Below are 23657 nucleotides of genomic sequence, written 5' to 3' on the forward strand. Positions count from 1 at the left end.
CCAGGTCGTTGACACTGAAACTTCATCTTGCCCTCCCCTCTAACATATGGATTTCTCTTGCTGTTCTGACAACCCATCTCCAATCAGCTAGCTCAACCGATCCTGGGCCAGACTGGTCAATGGGACTGCTTGGGATAAAGTTAGAAAATGTCAAGGTTCTAGAGGTCTTTCATGCTTACTTCACCAGAGGCCATTCAGCCCCTCAGCTCTACTTTCCAATTCAGTTAGATAAAACCTGATCTGCACCTTAACCCCCTTCCTAGCCCCTTGCTCCATATCGCTTGATGCTTTGAAGTGAAAAACATATTCTAAATTACCGCTGATTTCCAGCTCTGGCAATGGCCTGGGAAGAGAATTCCCGACTTCTACCTCTCTTTGCTTGACAAAGTGTTTCCTGACTTCCTCTCTGAGTCTTCCATCTGCAATTTGAAGATTATATCTCCTTTTTCTGGAAGCCTTGTTTGGTGTAATTTTGATGATTTGTTCTGACTGGGCCAGCTTTTATTGCCCCATCCGTACTTGCCCTTGATAAGGTGGTGGTGAGCTACTGTATTGAGTCGCTACAGTCTAGGAACTTAGGTATCTATGTTATACCATTAGAGATTCTGTCTTATACAACACACAGAGAAGGAATACATTTTCTCCAAACATTATGGCATACTCACTTGTTGTTAGTTGGGCCTGCTGACAGTACATCAGACTGGAGGTTGGGGAAGAAGCCTTGCTCATACTTGCCCTGTCCGATCTTCATGTCTAGCAGATGTGGGTGGATAGCAGTGTGGTCAATCTTCACCAGGCGCTGCTCAATGGCTAGGGCTGTGAAATACAACAGTAACACACTATAAACCAGCCCTTATAGACAAGTCCAGAGCAAGAGAAAGAAACGCCCCCAACTGTTTCAGACAATGTCCAAGTCGGGGATGAAGGAAAAACACACAATTGAGCGACATCTCAACAATGTTATCACACTCTGGGGGAGTGTTCCATGTCTTCAGTACTTTTTGAGTTCGGTCTAGGTGATACACAGATAAACATGCACTGTGCCCTGGAAACACCTGGTGAAAGGACAGCATTGAGTAACATATTTTTTAGAGATAATGTATGATTAGTAAGCTTCAAACTAAAAAGGTAACTTGTGGATCTTACCACTATTACTGAAATAACAATCTGTCAGTGAGTATAGGGTCCCTTCAATCCAAGTTTGAAATAGCAGTACTTTAGCAGCAAGAATTGGGGAGGACCATAGCAATCAATATGCAAATGGCTGAGTGACTGAATGCAAAGTTAGTGTAAAACATACTAGAGACAATTAGTCTTCTTCCCCAGTGAATACTGAGCAATTGGGAACCTGGATTGCATTGTAACATTGGACTTGGTGCAGCCAAAAAAACCAAAACCAGCATTAGTTGCAAACTGTGCAGCTAGTCACATTCAGTGAGATCAAGGGTAGTCATCCATATGTCACAACTCAGTTTTAAACACAAGGGAGTGTTGTACTAGAAGGTCTCAGGTTTAATCCATAGTGCTTCTACGTTCAGTGATTATAGCCAGGTCATGGATCGGAAACTAATGAACATTGACATCTGATCTCCTGGCTCAGGAGCGTGAGTGTTCCTGCTTCAGATGTAACTATGCCACCTCCTGTTGGAAAGGTGCGTGGATGGGATTCAGCCTTGCCTGAGACTTCCTGGAATGGTCTCACTGACACTCACTATCCAGGATTAAAAAGCAAAATTGGACACTTGGACTGAGGCATTGATACTTTCCAAAACACACAACCTCTGCAATTGAGAAAGATAAGGGGCAGCAGACACTTGAAAACACAACCACCTGTAAGCCGCATCCCATCCTGACTTAGAACTTTATTGCTATTCCTTCACTGTCACTGGGCCCAAATTCTGGAACCTCCTTTCCTCAGTCTTAAACACTGCAGCAGTTCAAAAAGGCAGCTTACTACCAGCTCCTCAAGTGCAGTTAGGGATAGAGATAAATGCTGTCCTAGTCACGGCACCTACACCATCAGTGTGATTTTTTTCTAGAAAAGGTCTGTGAAAGGCCACAGAATTGGAAAAGTCCTTACAGAGAGTTGGAAAAAGAACAGAGGAATACATTGAGAATTTGTTGCTTTTTGGAGAGTCTAGTTTTGTGGATTCAATTCAAAACATCAGGGGATAAACTCTTTCCTATTCATTATTGGCACCAAACCAGAGCTGCATCACACCCTGTAACCCTATCTCTGCCTTAGACCCTCTGGCTCGAATGAATGAACTGACTGTAACTTGTCTGTAACAGTGCAAAGGAGCTTTACTCTTCATCTGATCTGCTCTTCCCCTTGGATGGTGCTGATCAGGGACCAACATGATATCTGCTGGATGGCTGGGTGTGTGGGTGATGTTGGTCAGAAAGTATCTGGGATTCTTTCCTGTATCAGCCGATGTGTAGAATATGGAAGGTTGTGCTGGAACTTGACTGATTGAGGCAGAGTTAAACTATTGTGTGAAGTTATGGTCGCCACATTCTGGAGGTGAGTTGTGGAGTGGAATACGGTTGCATTGTATGATTGTGTCAATATGTGTATGTCAATGTGTATGTGTGTGTACCTGTCTGTGCATGTGTGTCTCTGTCTGTGCATGTGTTTTTTAGATTAGATTAGATTAGATTACTTACAGTGTGGAAACAGGCCCTTCAGCCCAAAAAGTCCACACCGACCTGCCGAAGCGCAACCCACCCATACCCCTACATTTACCCTTTACCTAACACTACGGGCAATTTAGCATGGCCAATTCACCTGACCCGCACATCTTTGGACTGTGGGAGGAAACCGGAGCACCTGGAGGAACCCACGCAGACACGGGGAGAACGTGCAAACTCCACACAGTCTGTCGCCTGAGTCGGGAATTGAACCCGGGTCTCAGGCGCTGTGAGGCAGCAGTGCTAACCACTATGCCACCGTGCCACCATGTTGGTGTCTGTGTGTGTATGGATATGTGTCTCTGTATGTCTGATGTCTAATTGTGAATGTGTGTGTGCCTGTCTATGTATGTGTGTGTCATCCTACGTGTGTGTGAGTGCATGTGTGTCTGTGTGTACATACACGTGTGTGTGCATTGTGTGTCTGTGCATGCGTACATCTGTTTGTGTGTGAGTGTGTCTGTCTGTGTGTCCGTGTGTGTGTAATAGGGTGTGAGATTGGATGGGCTGAGATTGTTTTATGTGGGCCTAGGGCTCACTGCCAGGGTGCGTAACAATGCAGAGATCCTTCAAGCTACAGACCGAGATCTGGAAAATGGGGTTTAGTTCATTCACTACCTGACAACTGGAACGGACGTGATGGGCCGAGCAGTCTGCTCCTTACCCGTACATTTCTGTAACTTTATGATAACTGCAGCAAATCTAAACGTGGCAAGCATTGCAAAAGCAGTCAGATCGAACAGACACCAAGAGAAGTCACATAACACATTGAAACTCTAATTACTGATAAGCCCGAACAAACCGAATGCTCAACCTGAATAATTCATCACCTAACTTACAGTACCTGCAAAGTCTTTGAAATTAAACCTTAGAAGCAGAGTGTAATTATTTTCAATACAAGGTAGAGGGGCTGATGGCCCAGTTATTACATTTAGGTGGAGAAGCACCATATGGTAATTTCTTTTGTGGGTCAAACTGGCAAGCTTTTGGGGTATCTAGATTTATATGAATTGCTACCAAATTAATGCTGGTTTATGTGTCAGTGTGTGCTACCATTGCCGTCCCACTCATTACTGCATTTAATGACACCCAGAGGGAAAGAGACAGGCAGCTCAATCAAATTCCACAATCCTGGATTTTTCAGCTTAATGCTCAAGATTCTCTTTATCCTGTCGTTATCGTTAGCTGATCACTTCTTTTTGTGTCCTACAGAATCTGACTTTTATTGGCACTTCAATCAAGGCTTATGTTAAAATAATGGCTCCTGGGTTTTTCAGGTATCGCTCACTTGACAAATCTGTCGCCGTGATTGGTCATTTGATTAAGAAAAATTATTTTGGTAATTGTCCAAATAAGAGTTGCAAGGGTCAGCATGAGGGAATGTATCAAGGATCATAAGGGGTCACTAATAATGAGCTAAGAGTTACATAGGGTCCCCAAGAATGGTCAATAGGAATGTGGGTGCCACAGGGATGTGTCAATAGTAACAATGAGTCTTTAGGAGTATGTCAGTAGTTTACTTTATTTGGTATGAGAGTTGCTGGCTGGACCAGCAATTATTGTTGGTCCCTAGTTGCCCTTGAGAATGTGGGAATGAGCTGCCTTCTGGGACCACTGCAGTCCACCTGCTGTGGGTTGACTCACAATGCCATTAGGGAGGGAATTCCAGGATTTTGACCCAGTGACAGTGAAGGAACGGCGATATATTTTCAAGTCAGGATGGTGAGTGGCTTGGAGGGGAACTTGCGGATGGAGGTGTTCCCATATACCTGATGCCCTTGTCCTTCTAGATAGAAGTGGTCATGGGTTTGGAAAGTGCTATATACGGAGCTTTGGTGAATTTCTGCAGAGCATCTTGTAGATAGTACACACTGCTGCTACCGAGTGTTGGTGGCGGAGGCAGTGGATGTTTGTGGATATGGTGCCAATAAAGTGGGATGCATTGTTTTAGTGTCAAGCCTCTTGAGCATTGTTGGAGCTGCCCCCATCCAGGCAAGTGGGAAGTATTCCATTACACTCCTGATCTCTGCTTTGTAGAATGTGGACAGGCTAGGAGGTGAGCTACAGTATTCTCAGCCTCTGATCTTTCTTTGTAGCCACTGTGTTTATGTGGGAGGGGTGGGAGGTCCAGTTGAGTTTTTGATCAATGGTTACCCTCAGGATGTTGGTAGTACTAACAGGTGGGCCCCAGGAATGTGTCAATGGTTAAATAGAGTGTGTGAGGGTGTCAATAATTGAAAACAGGTCAACAGTTTTAAGAGTCTGTAATAAGTCAATAATTGGTAATTGCAGAGCGTTTCCAAGACTAACATATTTGAAATCTGCTAAAGGAAAGGCTATTTTTACATAAATATGTCAGGTAGAGTTTTTATCCTGTTTAAGGAGATTGTAAAACCCTGCGTAGTTCTGGAACAAGGTCAGGCAACAAATTTCAACCAAGATGTTTTCAAATAATTTGCAAAATGACTGAGCAGTTTAGGGATTTAAAAGTCTGCTAATTTTTTTTCTAAATACCCTTGACATTTATTGCAACAGATTTTCTTTCTGGAGAAGCTTTTGAGACTGACTGCAGATAACTAGAATCTGGGCCTGAGAAGAATCGCATTTGAGCTCCTCTGTTCAGTCACATCCAATTTCCCATCAGGGTCTACTGCAGATGCAGCAAAAACATAATAAATGATTTATCTTTCTGCTCTCTGAAGGGAGCTAACTCCCCACTGCCCTAGTTGGGGTTGAGCATCTTAGCACAGGGAGGAGAGTGAAACACTCGCAGCATCTAGTTTGAATGGATGAATACTATACCGGCTTATCTGAGCAACTACATTTAGAATTGTCTGGCAAATTTGATCAAATTGATCATTTTGCACGCGATTTCCTTCATGTCTATTCATTCAGAGAAAAGCTCAGTTTGCTTTCTACTGCGACGCGCTGGTTATTATCAAGTGCTGTTGTTAGGCAAGGCAGTGATTCACTCCATCGTCCACTCCACGGAATTAGCTGTGGAAAAGTCAATAGTAATTCTGTTATTACGTTGATCAGCTGCTTCCTGGTCTTCTGGGTAAAGCATGTGAGGCTCTGGTGCTTGGATATCGAAGGAAAAGTGCCTTCGAGCAAGCCAGCTGTCTGGAAACAGAAAAAAAAAGTACTCGATATGAAAATCTTTTCTGTATGAATCCCCTCAGGGGTTATCTGAACGAGAACAACTGAAGTACAACAGGGAGAACAGAAAAGCTTATTGATTAGCATTAGGCCTATAACCGGGAACATAACTCTCCGTGACCAAGAGAGAGAAATAAACTGTCTTGCTGGAGAATGTGGCAGAAGATTGGTCACCAGTGTTTGGAGTCAGTCACTGCAGGTATTAAATGAACATGCTCCACAAGGATATTTCACACCTCTGCGGACAATTTCAGATTTACGTGCTGCCCCTGACGATCTCAGCCCTCTTGAGAAAACAACTGCGTAATGTTCAGGACAAAATATCAACTCAACATTTACCAGAGCTTTCCCACGCTGTGGCATAAAAGCATGTACAACAGAGGTCACACACAAGATGTTCCACTTTGACTGCCTTCCCTGCACTTTCTACACTCCTCTTGGGTCTCCAAGCTCCCCTAAGCTCTGACGAGGAGTCATCTAGACTCGAAACATTAGCTTGCCCTCTCCATGGATACTCCTGACCCACTGCGATTTCCAGCATTTTCTGTTTTCAGTTCCTCTCGGGTTTCTGTTGATTTGCTCCCTTTAAACCTCCTGTATGTCTCTCTTTACCTTTGCATCCAGTCCTGCCAGCCTGCTCGGCTGGGATTTGGGAATCAGTGTTCAGGCACCTCCCTGTCAATCTCATCAGCACGGTAGCAAGAAGGTTTACTCACCAGGGGAGCCTCAGTCTCAATGAAAAAGAAAAGGTTGTGGGTTTATATTGTGCTTTTCATTGCCTTAGAATGGCCCAAACAGACAAGAAAATAACTTGTCACGGATGTAATAATTACTGTTCATTGAAACATTTCAGTTGGTTTGTGCTGTGCTTTATTCCTTAACCAGCAATGTCATCAATCCAATGAAATGGCATGTTAACCAGTCTCAGTTGAGGAGATACAAATATGCTAGCATGCATTGGAGGGTAGGAGTGGCCATGGTTCCTGGTCCTGGTGGCGATTACTGATTCTTGCTAAAAAATATGTGGGCAGAAATCTGATTAAGACCAACTGTGAAAGCTTCCTCACCGATTGTGGGTGACACATCTCACCCTCCACTGAAGTGTGACATCTATTCAGGGTCACAGGTTTACATAGAAACATAGAACATAGAACAATACAGCACAGAACAGGCCCTTCGGCCCACGATGTTGTGCCAAACATTTGTCCTAGCTTAAGCACCTATCCATGTACCTATCCAATTGCCGCTTAAAGGTCACCAATGATTCTGACTCTGCCACTCCCACGGGCAGCACATTCCATGCCCCCACCACTCTCTGGGTAAAGAACCTACCCCTGACATCCCCCCATACCTTCCACCCTTCACCTTAAATTTATGTCCCCTTGTAACACTCTGTTGTACCCGGGGAAAAAGTCTCTGACTGTCTACTCTATCTATTCCTCTGACCATCTTATAAACCTCTATCAAGTCACCCCTCATCCTTCGCCGTTCCAATGAGAAAAGGCCTAGCACTCTCAACCTATCCCCGTATGACCTATTCTCCATTCCAGGCAACATCCTGGAAAATCTCCTTTGCACCCTCTCCAAAGCTTCCACTTCTTTCCTAAAGTGAGGTGACCAGAACTGCACACAGTACTCCAAATGTGGCCTTACCAAGGTCCTGTACAGCTGCAACATCACCTCATAACTCTTGAATTCAATCCCTCTGCTAATGAACGCTAATACACCATTGACCTTCTTACAAGCTCTATCCACTTGAGTGGCAACTTTCAAAGAGCTATGAACATAAACCCCAAGATCCCTCTGCTCCTCCAGCTTACTTCACCTCCCTACCATTAACCCTGTATTCCGCATTCTTATTTGTTCTTCCAAAATGGACAACCTCACACTTGACAGGGTTGAATTCCATCTACCACTCCTCAGCCCAGCTCTGCACGATATCTAAGTCCCTTTGCAGCTGACAACAGCCCTCCTCACTATCCACAACTCCACCTATCTTCATATCATCTGCAAATTTACTGACCCATCCTTCGACTCCCTCTTTCAAGTCATTAATAAAAATTACAAACAGCAGAGGACCAGAACTGATTCCTGTGGAACTCCACTTGTAACTGGGCTCCAGGCTGAATATTTACCATCTACCACCACTCTCTGAGTTCGACCAGTTGGCCGGTTCTCTATCCAACTGGCCAAATTTCCCACTATCCCATGGCTCCTGACTTTCCGCATAAGTAGGTTTCTGACACAGGGGCTTCCTGTGCGGAAGGAGGTCAATTCTCAACCATGCATCTTTGGGAACATGGGCCAGGATGGTCCACAAGAAAGCAGGATCGGGGGAGGGTATGATTTACATCCTTTGCATTTCTTCTCTGCCACTGTTCTGCCTCATTGGTTAGACACTGTGGGTCAAAGCTTAAGGCAGCTCAATGAGCAGGTTGTTATCATTCTGAACAGTTGGAAGGAACCTTGTTCCAGTCAATGCCACCAGGGGGAAGTATGACTTAGCCTCAATTTATCTTCACTGGACACGGGCTACCTGAGAATTGGTAAGGGAGATGATTTTTGACCATCCCGACACATCGTCTAATCCATTGACATTAATTTTACAGGAGTTTTGTCTTAATGCTTGTGGTTTTGGCTTCACAAAGGTCACTAATTCAACAGTCCATCCACTGTATCTGAAGTAGTAGTAATTTCTCTATTACTCTTACTTATCTCTGATACACAGTTGAGCTCTCACTGTAGGGGTGAAGTTACAACAATTACTCTCAACAGTAGGACTTTTATTGATGTGCTGGGATCTTTGTTGCCAAATACTCAGTGCTGTAGTTGAGCCGATGTAACTGATCTGGGGTTGTTCTCCTCTTCAATGGTGCCTTTTGAGAGGGGTAGCTGCCAAGGTAGGAAGTGATCAAAATATTCCACAGTCTCTAAATGAGATGGGGAATGTTTGGCTGGCCAGGTGTGGGTTGATATGTATTTTGTCGTGGCAACATTCAAGGACAGGCTGTAAGTAAGTCAGTAAGGAGAACTGAAGAGGTGAAGAGTTTCTTGCAAAACTGGTGCAGAATGGACAACGACACTGCAGTCATCGCACAATGTAATGACACGCAAAATACTGTGATACTGGAGACCTGAAACTAAACCAAGGCTGGAAATATTGTGCACATTTGGCATTGTCGAAGAGAGAAACACGAGTTTGGAAAAGCAGTCATATTGGACTCAAAACGCTAACTCAGGAGCTGCTAGCCCTGTTGAGTTTCTCCCACACTTTCTAGCTTTTCCAGTCCCCTTGTATATCCATGTTGGTCGGTTTAGTGTTGGCACATTAGTGACTGAGGGTAAAGGGTGTTCCTCATTTACACAGTATTTGATATTGACACCAAGTAGCAACTGTCTATGGTGAGGTGGAATAGCCACTGTAAGGAAGATGGTAAATGTCGGGGGGGGGGGGGATGATCTGTTTGATCTGTTATATACTTGCTTGACATTGGTTTGGATTGTGAAAGGATCTGTTTCAGATCTCTCACTCAAGACAGCTGCGGTTATGCCATCATTATTAGTTGCAGGATCTTGTTACTTGGACATCCAAATCCGTACAGCCTAATCACAGATCCCTGCGGTTTACTGAGGGTTGCTCAGGTTGATGAACACAATGAAGATTTTGCTCTTTGAGCATTTTTCTTCATCTTTGTTGCCACACGAACCCCTGTCGGGAGTCCTGGTTGAAAGCCTCACTGTGACACTGGGAGGATCCCCTCAGCCATGGGAAATGGGCGATTCAGGTGAATGAATGCCAGGAATTCCTCTGATATGAACAAGAAGAAAATACTACGACCGTCTCCACAGCAGGAATTAATTCTCTCTTCTCAAAGGTATTTACAATTGTCACACTCCTACCTAGTGTGGGGAGTTCTTTTTCCTCCTAAATTCATGGGATGACTACATGAAGATCTGATGTATGCAAAAGCCTCAAGATTGCAGCTAGAAGACCACTGGAGCCTCAGGTTTTGGTGTCTTTCAATCATTTACTTGTTTCGTTCTTGAATCATGGAGCTTCACAAATGGATTGAACCACAGGGTACTGAGGACAGACTGCAGGATATCAGCTGTCTCTGTTGTTTTACAGTGGAGGAATTGTTGAAAATATATTTTTCAAACCCCCGGTGTTGACAGGGGACATTGTCACCCTTTAGAAGAGGGAACACCATCCCGTGGAAGAAGAGGATTTTGTCTGTTTGACGTTGGATCTGATGGTCGTCCAAAAAAAGGCTTTGTATGTTGCGATGGTTAGCAACGCTCCCTCTGGTTTTTCCAGATACTGTGTGGGCCTCCAATGTCGATGCATGGCAGCAGCTTCTGAAAATGGAAGCTATGAGTCATCACACTGACTGATGGACACAGACATTCCCAGCGGCTGTACTGTGTAGAGGAAACATTGATGGGCAGCAGATTGGCACAACTTCCTTCGCCCACAACATGCCCTTCATTCTTCAGAATTTTCTTTGGATGTCAGTCTTGAGGTTTTGGAATACTTCCTTCTAGGGTTTTGACCTTGAGTTATTCTGTCAGGCAGGGAGTCCACTTGGCTTTGTCCTATTCGGTCACATGTTTGAGCCATTGCTTTTGTCAAGGAGTTTCTGATGATCAAGATGCTCAATCCAAACGGTCTGGATACAGGGATCGAGTACTTCATTCAACCACATTGTTCTAGAATGGAGTTGGATGAGTGAAGATTTTCCAATTCGATTGTATGCTGCACTTGGGATTTCTCTCATCGTTTGAGATGCTCCTGGCTAAGATGGTGATCTTCTCCCCCTTGACCTTTTGGACATGCAATGTCTTGTTGCTAGGCCAATGTTGTCTACGTAGAACCAATTATCCCTGTGGGGATCTCACCTGAAGGGTTAAAGTTGAGTTACTATCCTTTGGAGTAGTTGGTATAAGGTAATGAGGGTTAGATAGGGTGGACAGTGAGAGCCTTTTTCCTTGGATGGTGATGGCTAGCACGAGGGGACATTGCTTTAAATGGAGGGGTGATGGATATAGAACAGATGTCAGAGGTACTTTCTTTACTCAGAGAGTAGTAGGGGCATGGAATACTCTGCCTGCAACAGTAGTAGACTCTCCAACTTGATCATTGGATAAACATATGGATGAAATTGGAATAGTGTAGGATAGATAGGCATCAGATTGCTTCCACAGGTCAGTGCAACATCAAGGGCTGAAGGGCCTGTACTACACTGTAATGTTCTATATTCTATGGTTCCTACTCTGGGCTAGATACCCATGGAAAATACCTATGGACATTATTCAATAGCTATTTAACCAATCTCAACAGCCAACTATACCTTTCCAGTCAGAGCCCCTACTTACTGTTTGGATTTTCACTTAAGCAAAATATCAAAAGCATTGAACTGCTGAAAAGGGCATGTTTAATATGCTGATGTGAAAAAACACCTTCAGAGATTGTTTGAGATGGGGGCCACTGCAGCATGGGAAATGAATGTGTGTCCAACACAACCATCACAAGTCAAAACTATTAACTTTTCCGGAAGAGCATTCAACAATGGGTCTTTAGAGGAAACATAATTACAACAGTGTGACAGGGAAACTAAAATGAAACACAACGGCCTAGCTCCTGAATGCAATAGTAACCCTTTAATTTAAATTGTATTTGCATTTATACGGTCTGTGTAACATGGAACAAGCTTATATTTGTGCAGTTAATTGAGTTTCTGCACACTTGACTGCGTCAGCAGAACTCAGTGCAGGCATTTTCATTTGACATTGAAGCTCCATTTCCACAATACTTCGGCGAAATAGTGACATTTTGTGATCATTTCACACTTTCATGGAAAAGAAAAGTTAACTGATGTTGATTGCCAGTAGCAGCCTTCTCCTTGCCAGAATTTTCCCCACTGTCACATGTTGTCAAGTGGTAGTGGACACTTCGACAGAGTTGCAGAATTATGCCCAGTAACCATATCCCACAGATATTCCGGAAGAGATCCCAGGAGGGAGCTTTTCATTTTAACCATCCTTAGCCCAGTGTCCTGAAACTAATGCTAGTTCTGCTACCATCAGTCCTTCAATGACCGGGAGTCGAATTGGTGTCACCTATGGCTTATGATATCACATTCTCCTCAGACACTGGAGGTTGGGGGTTCTGAGCTGAAAATGTGTTGCTGGAAAATCACAGCAGGTCAGGCAGCATCCAAGGAGCAGGAGAATCGACGTTTCGGGCATGAGCCCTTCTTCAGGAAGGTTGGGGGTTCTGGTCAGACTTGAGACTATAGGTTTCAAGCACTCTCTCAAGCAAATGCAAAATGCTCTTAATATCTCAAGGAAGAGAAGGAACATTCTATCTGGTGTCTTACTCCACATTTATTTCACACAGAAACAGATAATCTGGCCGTGAACACTTTGTAATTATTGATGGGTGATGGGTGAAGTCAAATGAGTGTTAGTCTCTTCATGATTGTCACAAAAAGAATCCCTAATCTCAGTTTGGTCAGTTTAAAGAAAGGAAGATTTAAACCAGGAGTCAGCTATTCATTCTCTGTAATATATTTCTACGGTTCCATTAGAAAAGACCTAATCTGTACCTCAACTCAAGTTAGCCAGCCTTGCTTCATACCTTTTGACACCCTTCCACATCAAACTCTAATCTCCTCATTCTGGAAGTTTCAATTTTCATAATCTCTATGGCTTTATTGCACTGATCATACATTCGGCAGGCTTCATGGCTAGGGGTGAAAGGTCAGGATAAAGCTGAAGAACTGTTACTCTCAAGCTGGTCTTGAAAGAGGACAGAGTGAGACAGGGAGTAAGGCGTAAGGTCATGGGAGTTAGCAGATGTGAAAAAAAAGGTGAGTCGATGGTCACAGGCTGCAGTGGTCCTAGAATTTAATTTGGATATTAAAGGTATTGAGGGATCGTGTAGGAAAGTTACATTGAGATAGACAATCAACTACAATATAGGTAAATGGAGAGCCAACCTGAGGGGCCAAGTTGCTGATTTCTGCTTCAATTTCCTATGTTCCTATGATTAAGAAGGGAGATAACAGGAGATGGAGAGGTGAAGTGCTGATATTGTGCAAATGGCAGTATTAAAAAAAAGTACAAAGCACTTCAGAGTCAATGTCATTGAATTGGGGTAAAAGTTCTGAAGTTCCTAACAACTCATTTGATTCTGGTGCATTTCCCTAGAATTGGATATGGAAGTGACTTCATTACCATTGCCATCAATTAATGATCTTCCATTTAAGGGTCAGATAATCCTCCAGGAACAGTCAATCTAATCGTTAGAAGCAACACTGCAGCAGCAATTTGGAGATTTATTTGGTTTTTAAACATCAACAAACACAAAACAAGACGTCCTCTCAATGTGTTGCCCATTTAATATATGGCCTCAGGAACATGGATTGACCTCAGTGTCATTCAAGGTCAGAGTACAGCATCAGCAATGTAGCTGAATTTGTCTCTACATTGGCAGCTCCATATTGTGAGCTGAGAGTTGGTTTGAGGTCAGCCTGATTGAGGGCACCAACCTGATCACACGAGAGTATCCTCCCCAAACCAACCTCCCATTCCTAAATGCCGACACTCACCAGATTCTTTTAAGACAGTGCATTTCTGATAATTTGAGGTGCGTAACGTGGGGATGCGAACGCTGTAGATCTTCATCTTCTCAATGCGTGAGTCAAACACTCTGAGAAGGGGCTCCTTCTCCTCCCACAGTGATACAATCTTGTTGTCAATGAAAGTTGCAAACATCTGCGTTTCTATGAAGTGGGACAGAAAGGGGAGGTAGGGCTCTGGCTGGTCAGACAGAAACGAGGCCTAAAATGAAAGTAAGCAGTCCATTACTTTTTGTTTTTAAAACAGTTTTATGAAAAACATTGGAAGTCAAGATACAAATTTATTTTTGATTCAAAGCAGAAGCATGCTGGCCTATATCCAATATACCTCTTCCATGGAATAAAATTAGATTGAAGACGTGAATTCATGGCTTTTCTATTGTGGCCCAGTCCTAACAACAGACATATGGCTCATACTTGTCTTTTATTTCTTTCAAATGCTTAAAGTATCAGCTTGGTTCACGGGTAGCACCTCTTGCCTTTCACTCAGAAAATACTGTATTCAAAAAGATTTAAACGCCTCAAGCTGAACCAACAATAGTGTGTTATACTGAGGGACCACGGCATTGGCAAATGGTATGAGCAAGGCAATCATTGCCAATATTTCTTGCACAAAATAGGCCATTAAGCCCAACATTCCATGCTGGTGGTTACACTCCACATCAACCCCAGCCACATCATTCAACCCCATCATCCTAACCTCCTATGCCTCTCTCCTGTATGTGCTTATCCAGCATCCCCTTACACTGTGACTGGGTCTGGGAGAATGGTTGGTAAATTTTGCAGGAGGCTTTTGATCTAGAGTCAAGGACCTTTCGATTTAAATAGAATGAACATTCATTATATACAGGTCAAGGCTTCACCTCTGTCATGGGCCGCTAGTGAGGACCATCTCCTAGTCATTAGATCTTAAATCACTTCCCAATGATAATGTAAACTATCTTTTATACATGTTTACAATGGTCATCGAGACATACAGCACAAAAACAGGCCCTTCCGTCCAACTTATCCATGCCTACCAGATATCCCAACCTAATCTAGTCCCATTTACCAGCACTTGGCCCGTATCCCTCTAAACCCTCCCTATTCATACATCCATCCATATGCCTTTTAAAAGTTGTAATTGTACCAGCCTCCACTACTTCCTCTGGCAGCTTATTCCATACACGTACCACCCTCTGCATGAAAAAGTTGCCCCTTAGGTCCCTTTTAAATTTTTCTCCTCTCACCCTAAACCTATGCCCTCTAGTTCTGGACTCCCCCACCCCAGGGAAAAGACTTTGTCTATTTACCCTATCCATGCCTCTCATGATGTTATAAACCTCTAGAAGCTCACTACTCAGCCTCCAATGCTGCAAGGAAACAGCCCCAGCCTCTGCCTATAGCTCAAATCCTCCACCCTTGGCAACAGCTTTGTAAATGTTTTGTGAACCCTTTCAAGTTTCACAACATCTTTCCGGTAGGAGGGAGACCACAATTTAAAACAGTATTCCAAAAGTGGCCTAACTAATGTCCTGTACAGCTGCAGCATGACGTCTCAACTTCTATACTCTATGCACTGACCGATAAAGGAAGGCATACCAACGCCCTCTTCAATATCCTATCTGCCTGCGACTCCACTTTCAATGAACTATGAACCTGCACTCCAAGATCTCTTAGTTTAGCAACACTCTCCAGTACCTTACCATTAAGTGTATAAGTCCTGCCCTGATTTGCCTTACCAAAATACAGCATTTCACACTTATCAAAATTAAACTTCATCTGTCACTCCTTGGTCCATTGGCTCATCTGATCAAGATCCTGTTGTACTCTGGTAATATTCTTCGCTGTCCACCACACCTCCTATTTTGGTGTCATCTGCAAACTTAATAAATATACCTCCAATGTTCACATCCAAATCATTTATATAAATGATGAAAAGCAGTGGACCAGCACTGATCCTTGTGGCACTCCACTGGTCCCAGGCCTCCAGTCTGAAAAACAACCCTCCATCACCATCCTCTGTCTTCTGCCCGTGAGCCAGTTCTGTATCCAAATGGCTAGTTCTCCCTGTATTCCATGAGATCTAACCTTGCTAACCAGTTTCCCATGAGGAACCTTGCCAAATGTCTTACTGAAGTCCATATAGATTACGTTCATCGCTCTGCCCTCATCAATCCTCTTCATTACTTCTTCAAATAACTCAATCAAGTTCATGAGACATGATTTCCCATGCACAAAGCCATGTTGACTATCCCTGATCAGTCCTTGCCTTTCCAAATACATGTAAATCCTATCTCTCAGGATTCCTTCCAACAACTTGCCCACCACTGATGTCAGGCTCACCGGTCTATAGTTCCCTGGCTTGTCCACCTTTCTTAAACAGTGGCACCACATTTGCTAACCTCCAGTCTTTTGGCACCCTCACCTGTGACTATCGATAATAGAAATATCTCAGCAAGGGGCCAGCAATCACTTCCCTAGCTTCCCACAGAGATCTTGGGTACACCTGATCAGGTCCTGGGGATTTATCCACCTTTATGCATTTAAGACATCCAGCACATCTTCCTCTGCAATATGGACATTTTTCAAGATGTCATCATCTATTTCCCCACATTCTATGTCTTCCATGTCCTTCTTCACAATAAACACTGATCCAAAATACTCATTTAGTATTGCCCCCACCTCCTGCGGTTCCACACAGAGGTTGCCTTGCTGATCTTTGAGGGGCCTTATTCTCTCCTTAGTTACCTTTTTGTCCTTAATGTATTTATGAAATCCCACTTGGTTCTCCTCAATTCTATTTGCCAACACTATCTCATGTCCCCTTTTTACCCTCCTGATTTCCCCCTTAAGTATATTCCTACTTCCTTTATACTCTTCTAAGGATTCACTTGATCTATTCTGTCTATACCTGACATATGCATCTGTCTTTCCCTTAACCAAAACTCAATTTCTCTCATCATCCAGCATTCCCTAGCCTTTCACCCTAACAGGAATATACTGAGTCTGGACTCGCGTTATCTCATTTTTGACGGCTTCCCATTTTCCAACCATCCCTTTTTCTGCAAATATCCACTCCCAGACAGCTTTCGAAAGTTTTTGCCTAATACCATCTAAATTGGCCTTCCTCCTAAAACTTTACACCTCTCACATCCACCTCAAGTCTCTGATTTTACCCATTAGTTTACATGTTAGTTACATCTCCTTATCCCACACTGTTTAAATGAACTGATGTCCGTAGTAGTGAATTCCACTATGGAAGCATTGTTTGGCTAAATGCATTGCATTTAGAAGTGATTCCCTCATTTCTATAGATCCAGCTCTGGTCTCTCCTACCAGTGAAAATATCTTCTCTACATCTAACCTATCTTTTATAACCTCAATTCAGTCATCCCTCAGTCCTCCCTTTTCTTGGGGAAACAGAGCCTCAAGCACATTGACCAGTACAATGACCAGTCTTATTGGTGGCAGGACCAGTTTTAGCTACAGGTCCCAAATTCCACAGTACTTCACTGGTCCAGTACTACTTGTTTTTACCTCTGTGCGACCTTTGCTGATGGATACAACTTTATGGTTATTCCAGGTGGCAAACTGTATCCCTGGACGTCGAAACAATCCCCACAAAAAATTGCATGAGTGTATGCCTGGTTAATGTTCACACAACCAAAAGTGGATTGCTGACTGTGGGGCCTCAATGTGTACAAAAGCAGTGCGTGCTTGCAAAAGTGGCTCCTCTATTCTTGCCTTGCTTCGGATTCCATTCCACATGATGCATGGAAAGGGGAGAAACTGGAAAACCCCACTGTCCACCGCAGCATCTGGACCTATCAAATCGTCAATTGGATTGTTCCTTTGGGAAGTGGGGAACCTGAGTTTGCTACAGCAGTCAGTTCCCTCTCTAAAAGCATCCCAGTTTGTGAGTTCATCAGCTCTCCCATGAAGTGGTAAAAGAGAAACTACTCAGTTATGCTGTTGGTTTGAAGCTATGATAAATCTTTGTGTGGAGGAGAGCATTTCTACACCAGAGCTAAATGTGACTTGTAGTTAATTTGCATCTATGGCCCACAGTTCCACTGTTTCAGTTTAATTAGGATGTGCTCCAGATTGCTCCATCAATTCACACCTTCAATATATTTATTCAGCCAGCTGCTTTCTAGGATGAACAGCATCCTTTCAATTGTATCCTTCATATTTGTACTGACAACAGCAGGTGACAGAACAATGAAGCATCAAAGGAGGCCATTTGGCCCATCATGCCCAGTGTCATTCTATCTATTTAGACCCAATGCATAGATCCACAGCCCTCTAACTTCTTTAAAAAAACGAGATTTTAACCAATTCCCTTTTGAAAAGCTAATTTTAACTCTGCTTTCACCATCCCTTCAGGCAGAGGACTCTGGACTGGAACAACTCAGAGTAAAGCAATGTTTCCTCCGAGGTCACTGGCTTTAATGCTAGTTACCGGTGACCAAACCACCCGTCAGTGAATGGACATAGTTCCTCCCCCATTTACCCGATCACAATCCCATATCCCATTTTGCAATTGTAGCTATTACTTCAATTGGCCAACTGTCTCTTCATCCCCTTAACATTTCACTTTGCAGGGCCAATAGTTTGGATGGCTGCTGAAGTAAGTTCAGATGGCTTATCACAATGGCAGAGCTCAGAATAGAGTCATAGAGATGTACAACACGGAAACAGACCCTTTGGTCCAACCCGTCCATGCCAACCAGATATCCCAACCCAATCTAGTCCCACCTGCCAGCACCCAGCCCATATCTCTCCAAACCCTTCCTATTCATATACCCATCCAACTGCTTCTTAAATGTTGCAATTGTACCAGCCTCCACCACTTCCTCTGGCAGCTCATTCCATACACGTACCACCCTCTGCATGAAAAAGTTGCCCTTTAGGTCTCTTTTATATCTTTTCCCTCTCACCCTAAACCTATGCCCCATAGTTCTGGACTCCCCGACTCCAGGGAAAAGACTTTGCCTATTTACCTGATCCAGGCCCCTCATAATTTTGTAAACTTCTATAAGGTCACCCCTCAGCTCCAGGGAAAACAGCCCCAGCTTGTTCAGCCTCTCCACATAGTTCAAATCCTCCAACCCTGGCAACATCCTTGTAAATCTTTTCAACTGTACCAGTCTCAGATTGATCTCTTTCCTCAATATTTTCCTGGGTCCCGCCTCCACCCACCTCGCTAGTTTAAATCCTCCTGAGCAGCTCTAGCAAATCTCCCTCCTATGATATTAGCCCCCTTCCAATTTAGGTGCAATCCGTCCTTCTTGTACAGGTCACTTCTACCCTAAAAGAGATTCTAATGATCCAAAAATGTAAATCCTTCCCCCCTACACCAGCTCCTCAGCCATGCATTCATCTGCTCTATCCTCCTATTCCCGCCCTCACTAGTGCGTAGCACTGGGAATAATCCAGATATTACTACCCTTGAGGACCTCCTTTTTAAATTTCTGCCTAGCTCTCTGTAATCTCCCTTCAGAGTCTCAACCTTTTCCCTTCCTATGTCATTGGTTCCAATAAGCTCTTGCTGGCCCCTGTCCCCCGTGAGAACATTCTGCACCCTCTCTGAGAGATCCTTGATCCTGGCACCAGGGAAGTAACACACCATTCTGCTTTTTCTCTGCTGGCCACAGAAACGTCTGTCTATACCTCGAACTACAGAATCCTCGAACATAATTGATCTCTTGGAACCTGACATACCCCTCGTTGCATTAGAGCCAGTCTCCAAACTAGAAACTTGACTGTTCGTGCTACATTCTTCTGAGAATCCATCATCCCCTACATTTTCCAAAACAGCATACCTGTTTGAAATGGGTATATCCACAAAAGACTCCTGCACTAGTTGCCTACCTCTCTTACCCTTCCTGGAGTTAACCCATCTATGTGACTGCATCTGAGACTTTCTCCCCTTCCTATAACTACCATCCATCATATATTGTTGCTGTTGCAAATTCCTCATCACTTCTAACTGTCTCTCCAACCGATCCTTTTGATCTGATAAGATTCGCAGCCAGCAGCATTTATGGCAGATATAATCCGCAGTAACCCTTAGACTCTCTATAAGTTCTCACATCTGACAAGAAGTACATATCCCTCTACTAAAGGCCATTTTTGCTCCTTCACAATCTACAGACCCAGAAAATAACACCATCTTATTCCTCTACAAACACTGCCCCAGGTTAAGTTAATAGTTATGGCTTATATTTTAAGTTTAATGATGAGACATATCTCCAAAAACATATAATCAAGAAAGAACCTACTCTACTCACTACTGCAGCCTTTCTCTAGGACAGACTTAAAACAACAATTAGCGTATCTGATTCTGTACTGTGAACTTCGCCCAACAGTTCCTCCAAGATTAGTTGTGCATCTCACTGTTTGTTAATTTTTCCAGATGCATCCGGTGTCCAGTGATATACGAATTCAAACATCAAAGGCAGTAACTGTGCAGGTTCTCTTTTTCTCTCTCTCTCCTGCACTGACCTCCCCATGTGCTTCCTTTGTCTGTTCTTCTCCCTTTTAAAACTGCTGTTGTTTTGACTTTTTTTTCCCAAAAGTTGACAGGGTTTTAGGAAATTAGAATTGGATACACACTTGGAAAGGAAGTGTTTGACGTCTAAGAATCAGAAATGCACCCGGGCCACCCATGGGTGATTGAGTTGCTAGAACCAATCTGTAAATTTAACCTGACTTCACTCACAGGTTCAGGGTGTGTAAAATTGAAGGAAAAGGGGAGAGGCTTTTTGAGATGTTTGGCCCTATTTCCAGGAATCATACCTGAACTGGAATCATGCTGTGTCACCTCAACATGTCAGCCACCGTCTCTTGCATTCAATGACTCCCAGAATAGGCTGGCATTCTACATTCTCGCCTGCAATCCTTTATGTAATAGGTGGTACTGGTTGGCAGTGGCTCAAGCAAAATAGGATGCAATTCATCGGCAAAGGTAATTTCACGTATGAATACTGAACCTTGGCTAAACGTTCACATTTATGAACTGAATGTTGCCAATGCGAGTTTTGCACCTTACTGTTTTTTGAACCTCTGAGCCTCTAGCTTAGTCCAGCCGCTGTTGTCCCTGTATTATCCAACAGCAGACAGTGCTGTGCCCACGTCCCCTGTATGTCCTAAATTATAACAGCAATCACACTTCAAAGGGTATTTCATTGAATCATAGAATCGCTGCAGTGCAGATGGAGGCCATTCAGCCCGTTGAGTCTGCACTGACACCCTGAAGGGGATCCCACCTAAGCCCACCTTATCCCCATATTTCTCATGGCTAACCCACCTAACCTACACATTCCTGGACACTAATGGGACAATTTAGCACAGCCAATCTACCGAACCTGCAGATTGTTGGACTGTGGGAGGAAACCAGAGCACCGGGAGGAAAGCCACGCAGACACGGGGAGAATTGCAAACTCCACACAGTCAGGAATCGAACCCGGAGCCCTCGTGCTGTGAGGCAGCAATGCTCACTGCTGAACCACCATGCTACCCTTTCTTTGTCTGTTTTGGACATTTATAGATATACTATCATGAAAGTGAAGTGCTTTGAGAGGCCTTGGGTCAATGAGAGATGCTCTATCTTAGAAAGCAGCAGGCTAGCTGTACCTCTGACATTGCGAAGGGGTGGACCAATGTACACAAGTGGGGCAGGACGAGAGTGGCTACCTTGTCGAAATTCTGCATCTGCTCCCGATTGGTGAGCCAAGCGTCCATGTCCTGAGTGGGCTGGATGACAAAGGCCTCGTAGTCAGCGAACATCTGGGTGAAGCGGTTGGCGAACACTTCACGGAGCTGCACGGTGAGCTTGTAATCCCGCAGCTCATCCTCGCTGCTGTGGCACTTTGTGTCCTTTTCCTTGGCTGCAGCTGGTGGGGCAGTGATCTCCATCTTCTCCACGGCCACCCCGGTGCGCTTGGCCAACGCCTGAAGCCGAGCCAATGTCTCGTTGCCCTTCAGCAGCTCATACATGTTGATGGTGTTGCCGGTCAGGTTCCCGTTCTTCTTGTCGTTGGCCAGGTCATCCAGTACCAGGTTCTTCAGCTTGGTGGCGCTCTCGCTGCAGTGCAGGTTTCCTTCGGGTGGGATCCCAAACTGCAGCAGCACCTCAGAGATCTCCTGGATAAACTCCAGCTTGTTCGGGAACTGGGGGAAGTCCTCTGGCAGCTCGATGAAGTGGTTGTCAATGTCCACAAAGCACAGATTGGCCTGCGAGGGGAAAGTCGAGAAAAGAAAGCAGTGAGAATTCTCGCTTTGCTCCATACAAGTAAGACTCCACCATTTAGACACTTGAATTCACAACGTACAATATTCCCTCCTCCAATGACTGCTCTAACACCCAATAATTTAGGAATTCACCTCAGCAAGGATTTGGAAAAAGGACTTCTTTATTTTGTATCGCAGAGGCTTGGTATGGAAATAGAGGGCTTTTCTCTAAGACTGCCAGGGAAATTATCCATTCCTCTATTTCAGCTTTCAGGAGCCTCTTGATAAAGGCTTTTTATGTGGAGGGTATTTGCTCAAGTTTACCTCCCCACAACATTTCTACCTATTCACAATCAAATGACAAGACCGTTCTGATCTGGTCGACAGGAACCCCAACAAACAGCTCCAAGAGGGGTGTGGGTGCAGTTCAACTTCATGTACTGGTCCTCAGTGTGGGTCATTTTGAAGCCCCTCTCCCCTTCAGGTTCTTAGCTTGGGGATTCCAGCCTGGAATTTCTCTTAGTGCTGCCAATCACCCTGATTTTAATTAACTTAACGAGCATTGTGCTCCTTGGGAGTCACTGTTCACTGTTCACCAATAAACCTGGGACTGCATGATCTGCCACCCCTCATTTCACCTGCAATGGTTAAAAACTCATCAAATGGGCATTAAAACCTTCCGAGGATGAATCAAGCTCCTTATGAGCCGCAGTTTATATCGCACAAGATGATTGGGTTTACCGTCCCCAAGAGTGAAGATGGTGGAAACAAGTCTTAATAAGCCTGAGCACCAGTCATTCTCCAGTAATGAAACATATTATCTTGAAGTACGTCAAGGTTAAAATAAAAATCAAGCTGGAGATTCAGAGATCCAGTTGTCAAGAATTGGATTTAAAGACCCATAGGCTTCCCACTGAAATCATTTTCATTATATGATACCCTGTCATCTCTCTTACACTGTGGATGTAATTCACCAATCACTTACTCTGTTGTCTCAGACACTTTACAAAGTGGGTCCACTATCGTTCACCCTAACTGTGTTTCCCTTCCATTAGTGAACTATGTGGTCAAGATGAGGGATAGCAACATAGCAGTGACAGCAATATGGCCCTCCAGTCATCTCATTTGATTCCAGGAGACAACTGGTAAAGTTGGTTGCTGCAGGTCAGGCGCAGAACCAATGGACTGGCCATGGATTCACAGATTCGCCATCGGTGTAACTCGACAAGACATCATGGATGCCAGGAAGCTGGCATTAATACACTGCCACATTCACTCATTTCGGATAAACCAAATGACTTCCTTGCCCCAATGGTCTCCAGTCCAAAGTGTCCCCCATCTATGCCAAGGCTCTAAGCCCATTCCCCTACCTCATGCTCTGAGTGGGAGACCAGGTCAAATCAGGACCAAGCTGTGCCATAATTTCCTGCTGTGATCCCAGGCTTGAGACTCCTCAACTCATTTAACATCTGCTACTTAACCCCAAGTCAGCATGAGGTGATGTTCCAAAACCCATAGGTCATACAGTCATAGAGTCATACAGCTTCAGTCCAACCAGTCCGTGCTGATCATAATCACACACTGAACTAATCCCACCTGCCCATGCTTGGCCCATATTCCTCTAAACTTTTCCCATTCATGAACTTATTCAAATGTTTTTTAAACGTGGTAACTGTATCCACAAATCCACCACTTTCATTCCACACACAAACCACTTTCTTGCAAAAAGTTGCCCCTTTCTAAGTCTTTTTCCTCTCACCTTAAAAATTCACCCCCTAGCTTTGAACTGTTCTAGCCAAGGGGAAAACAACCACTGTCATTATCTTATCTAAGCCCCTCATAAATTTTAGAAACCTCAATAAGGTCACCCCTCAACATCCCACACTCCATTAGAAAAAGTCCTCAAACCCTCCATACCAAGCAGTCACCCTGGTAAATCTTTTCTAA

General features: G+C 44.0%; 1 protein-coding gene across 2 annotated transcripts in view; it reads right to left on the minus strand.

Annotated features, from left to right (window-relative positions):
- LOC132825007 (DENN domain-containing protein 5B-like) overlaps positions 1 to 23657 on the minus strand; it is a 299001-nt gene that overhangs the window by 56491 nt on the left and 218853 nt on the right. For both annotated transcript variants that reach the window (XM_060839998.1, XM_060839997.1), the window contains 3 exons: positions 21174 to 21713; positions 13464 to 13695; positions 666 to 816 (listed from right to left, as the gene is read on the minus strand). In XM_060839998.1, the coding sequence (XP_060695981.1) occupies positions 666 to 816; positions 13464 to 13695; positions 21174 to 21713 (923 nt within the window). The remainder of the gene's footprint in view (positions 1 to 665; positions 817 to 13463; positions 13696 to 21173; positions 21714 to 23657) is intronic.

Source organism: Hemiscyllium ocellatum, chromosome 19 (genome assembly GCF_020745735.1).
Source record: "Hemiscyllium ocellatum isolate sHemOce1 chromosome 19, sHemOce1.pat.X.cur, whole genome shotgun sequence".
NCBI lineage: Eukaryota > Metazoa > Chordata > Chondrichthyes > Orectolobiformes > Hemiscylliidae > Hemiscyllium > Hemiscyllium ocellatum.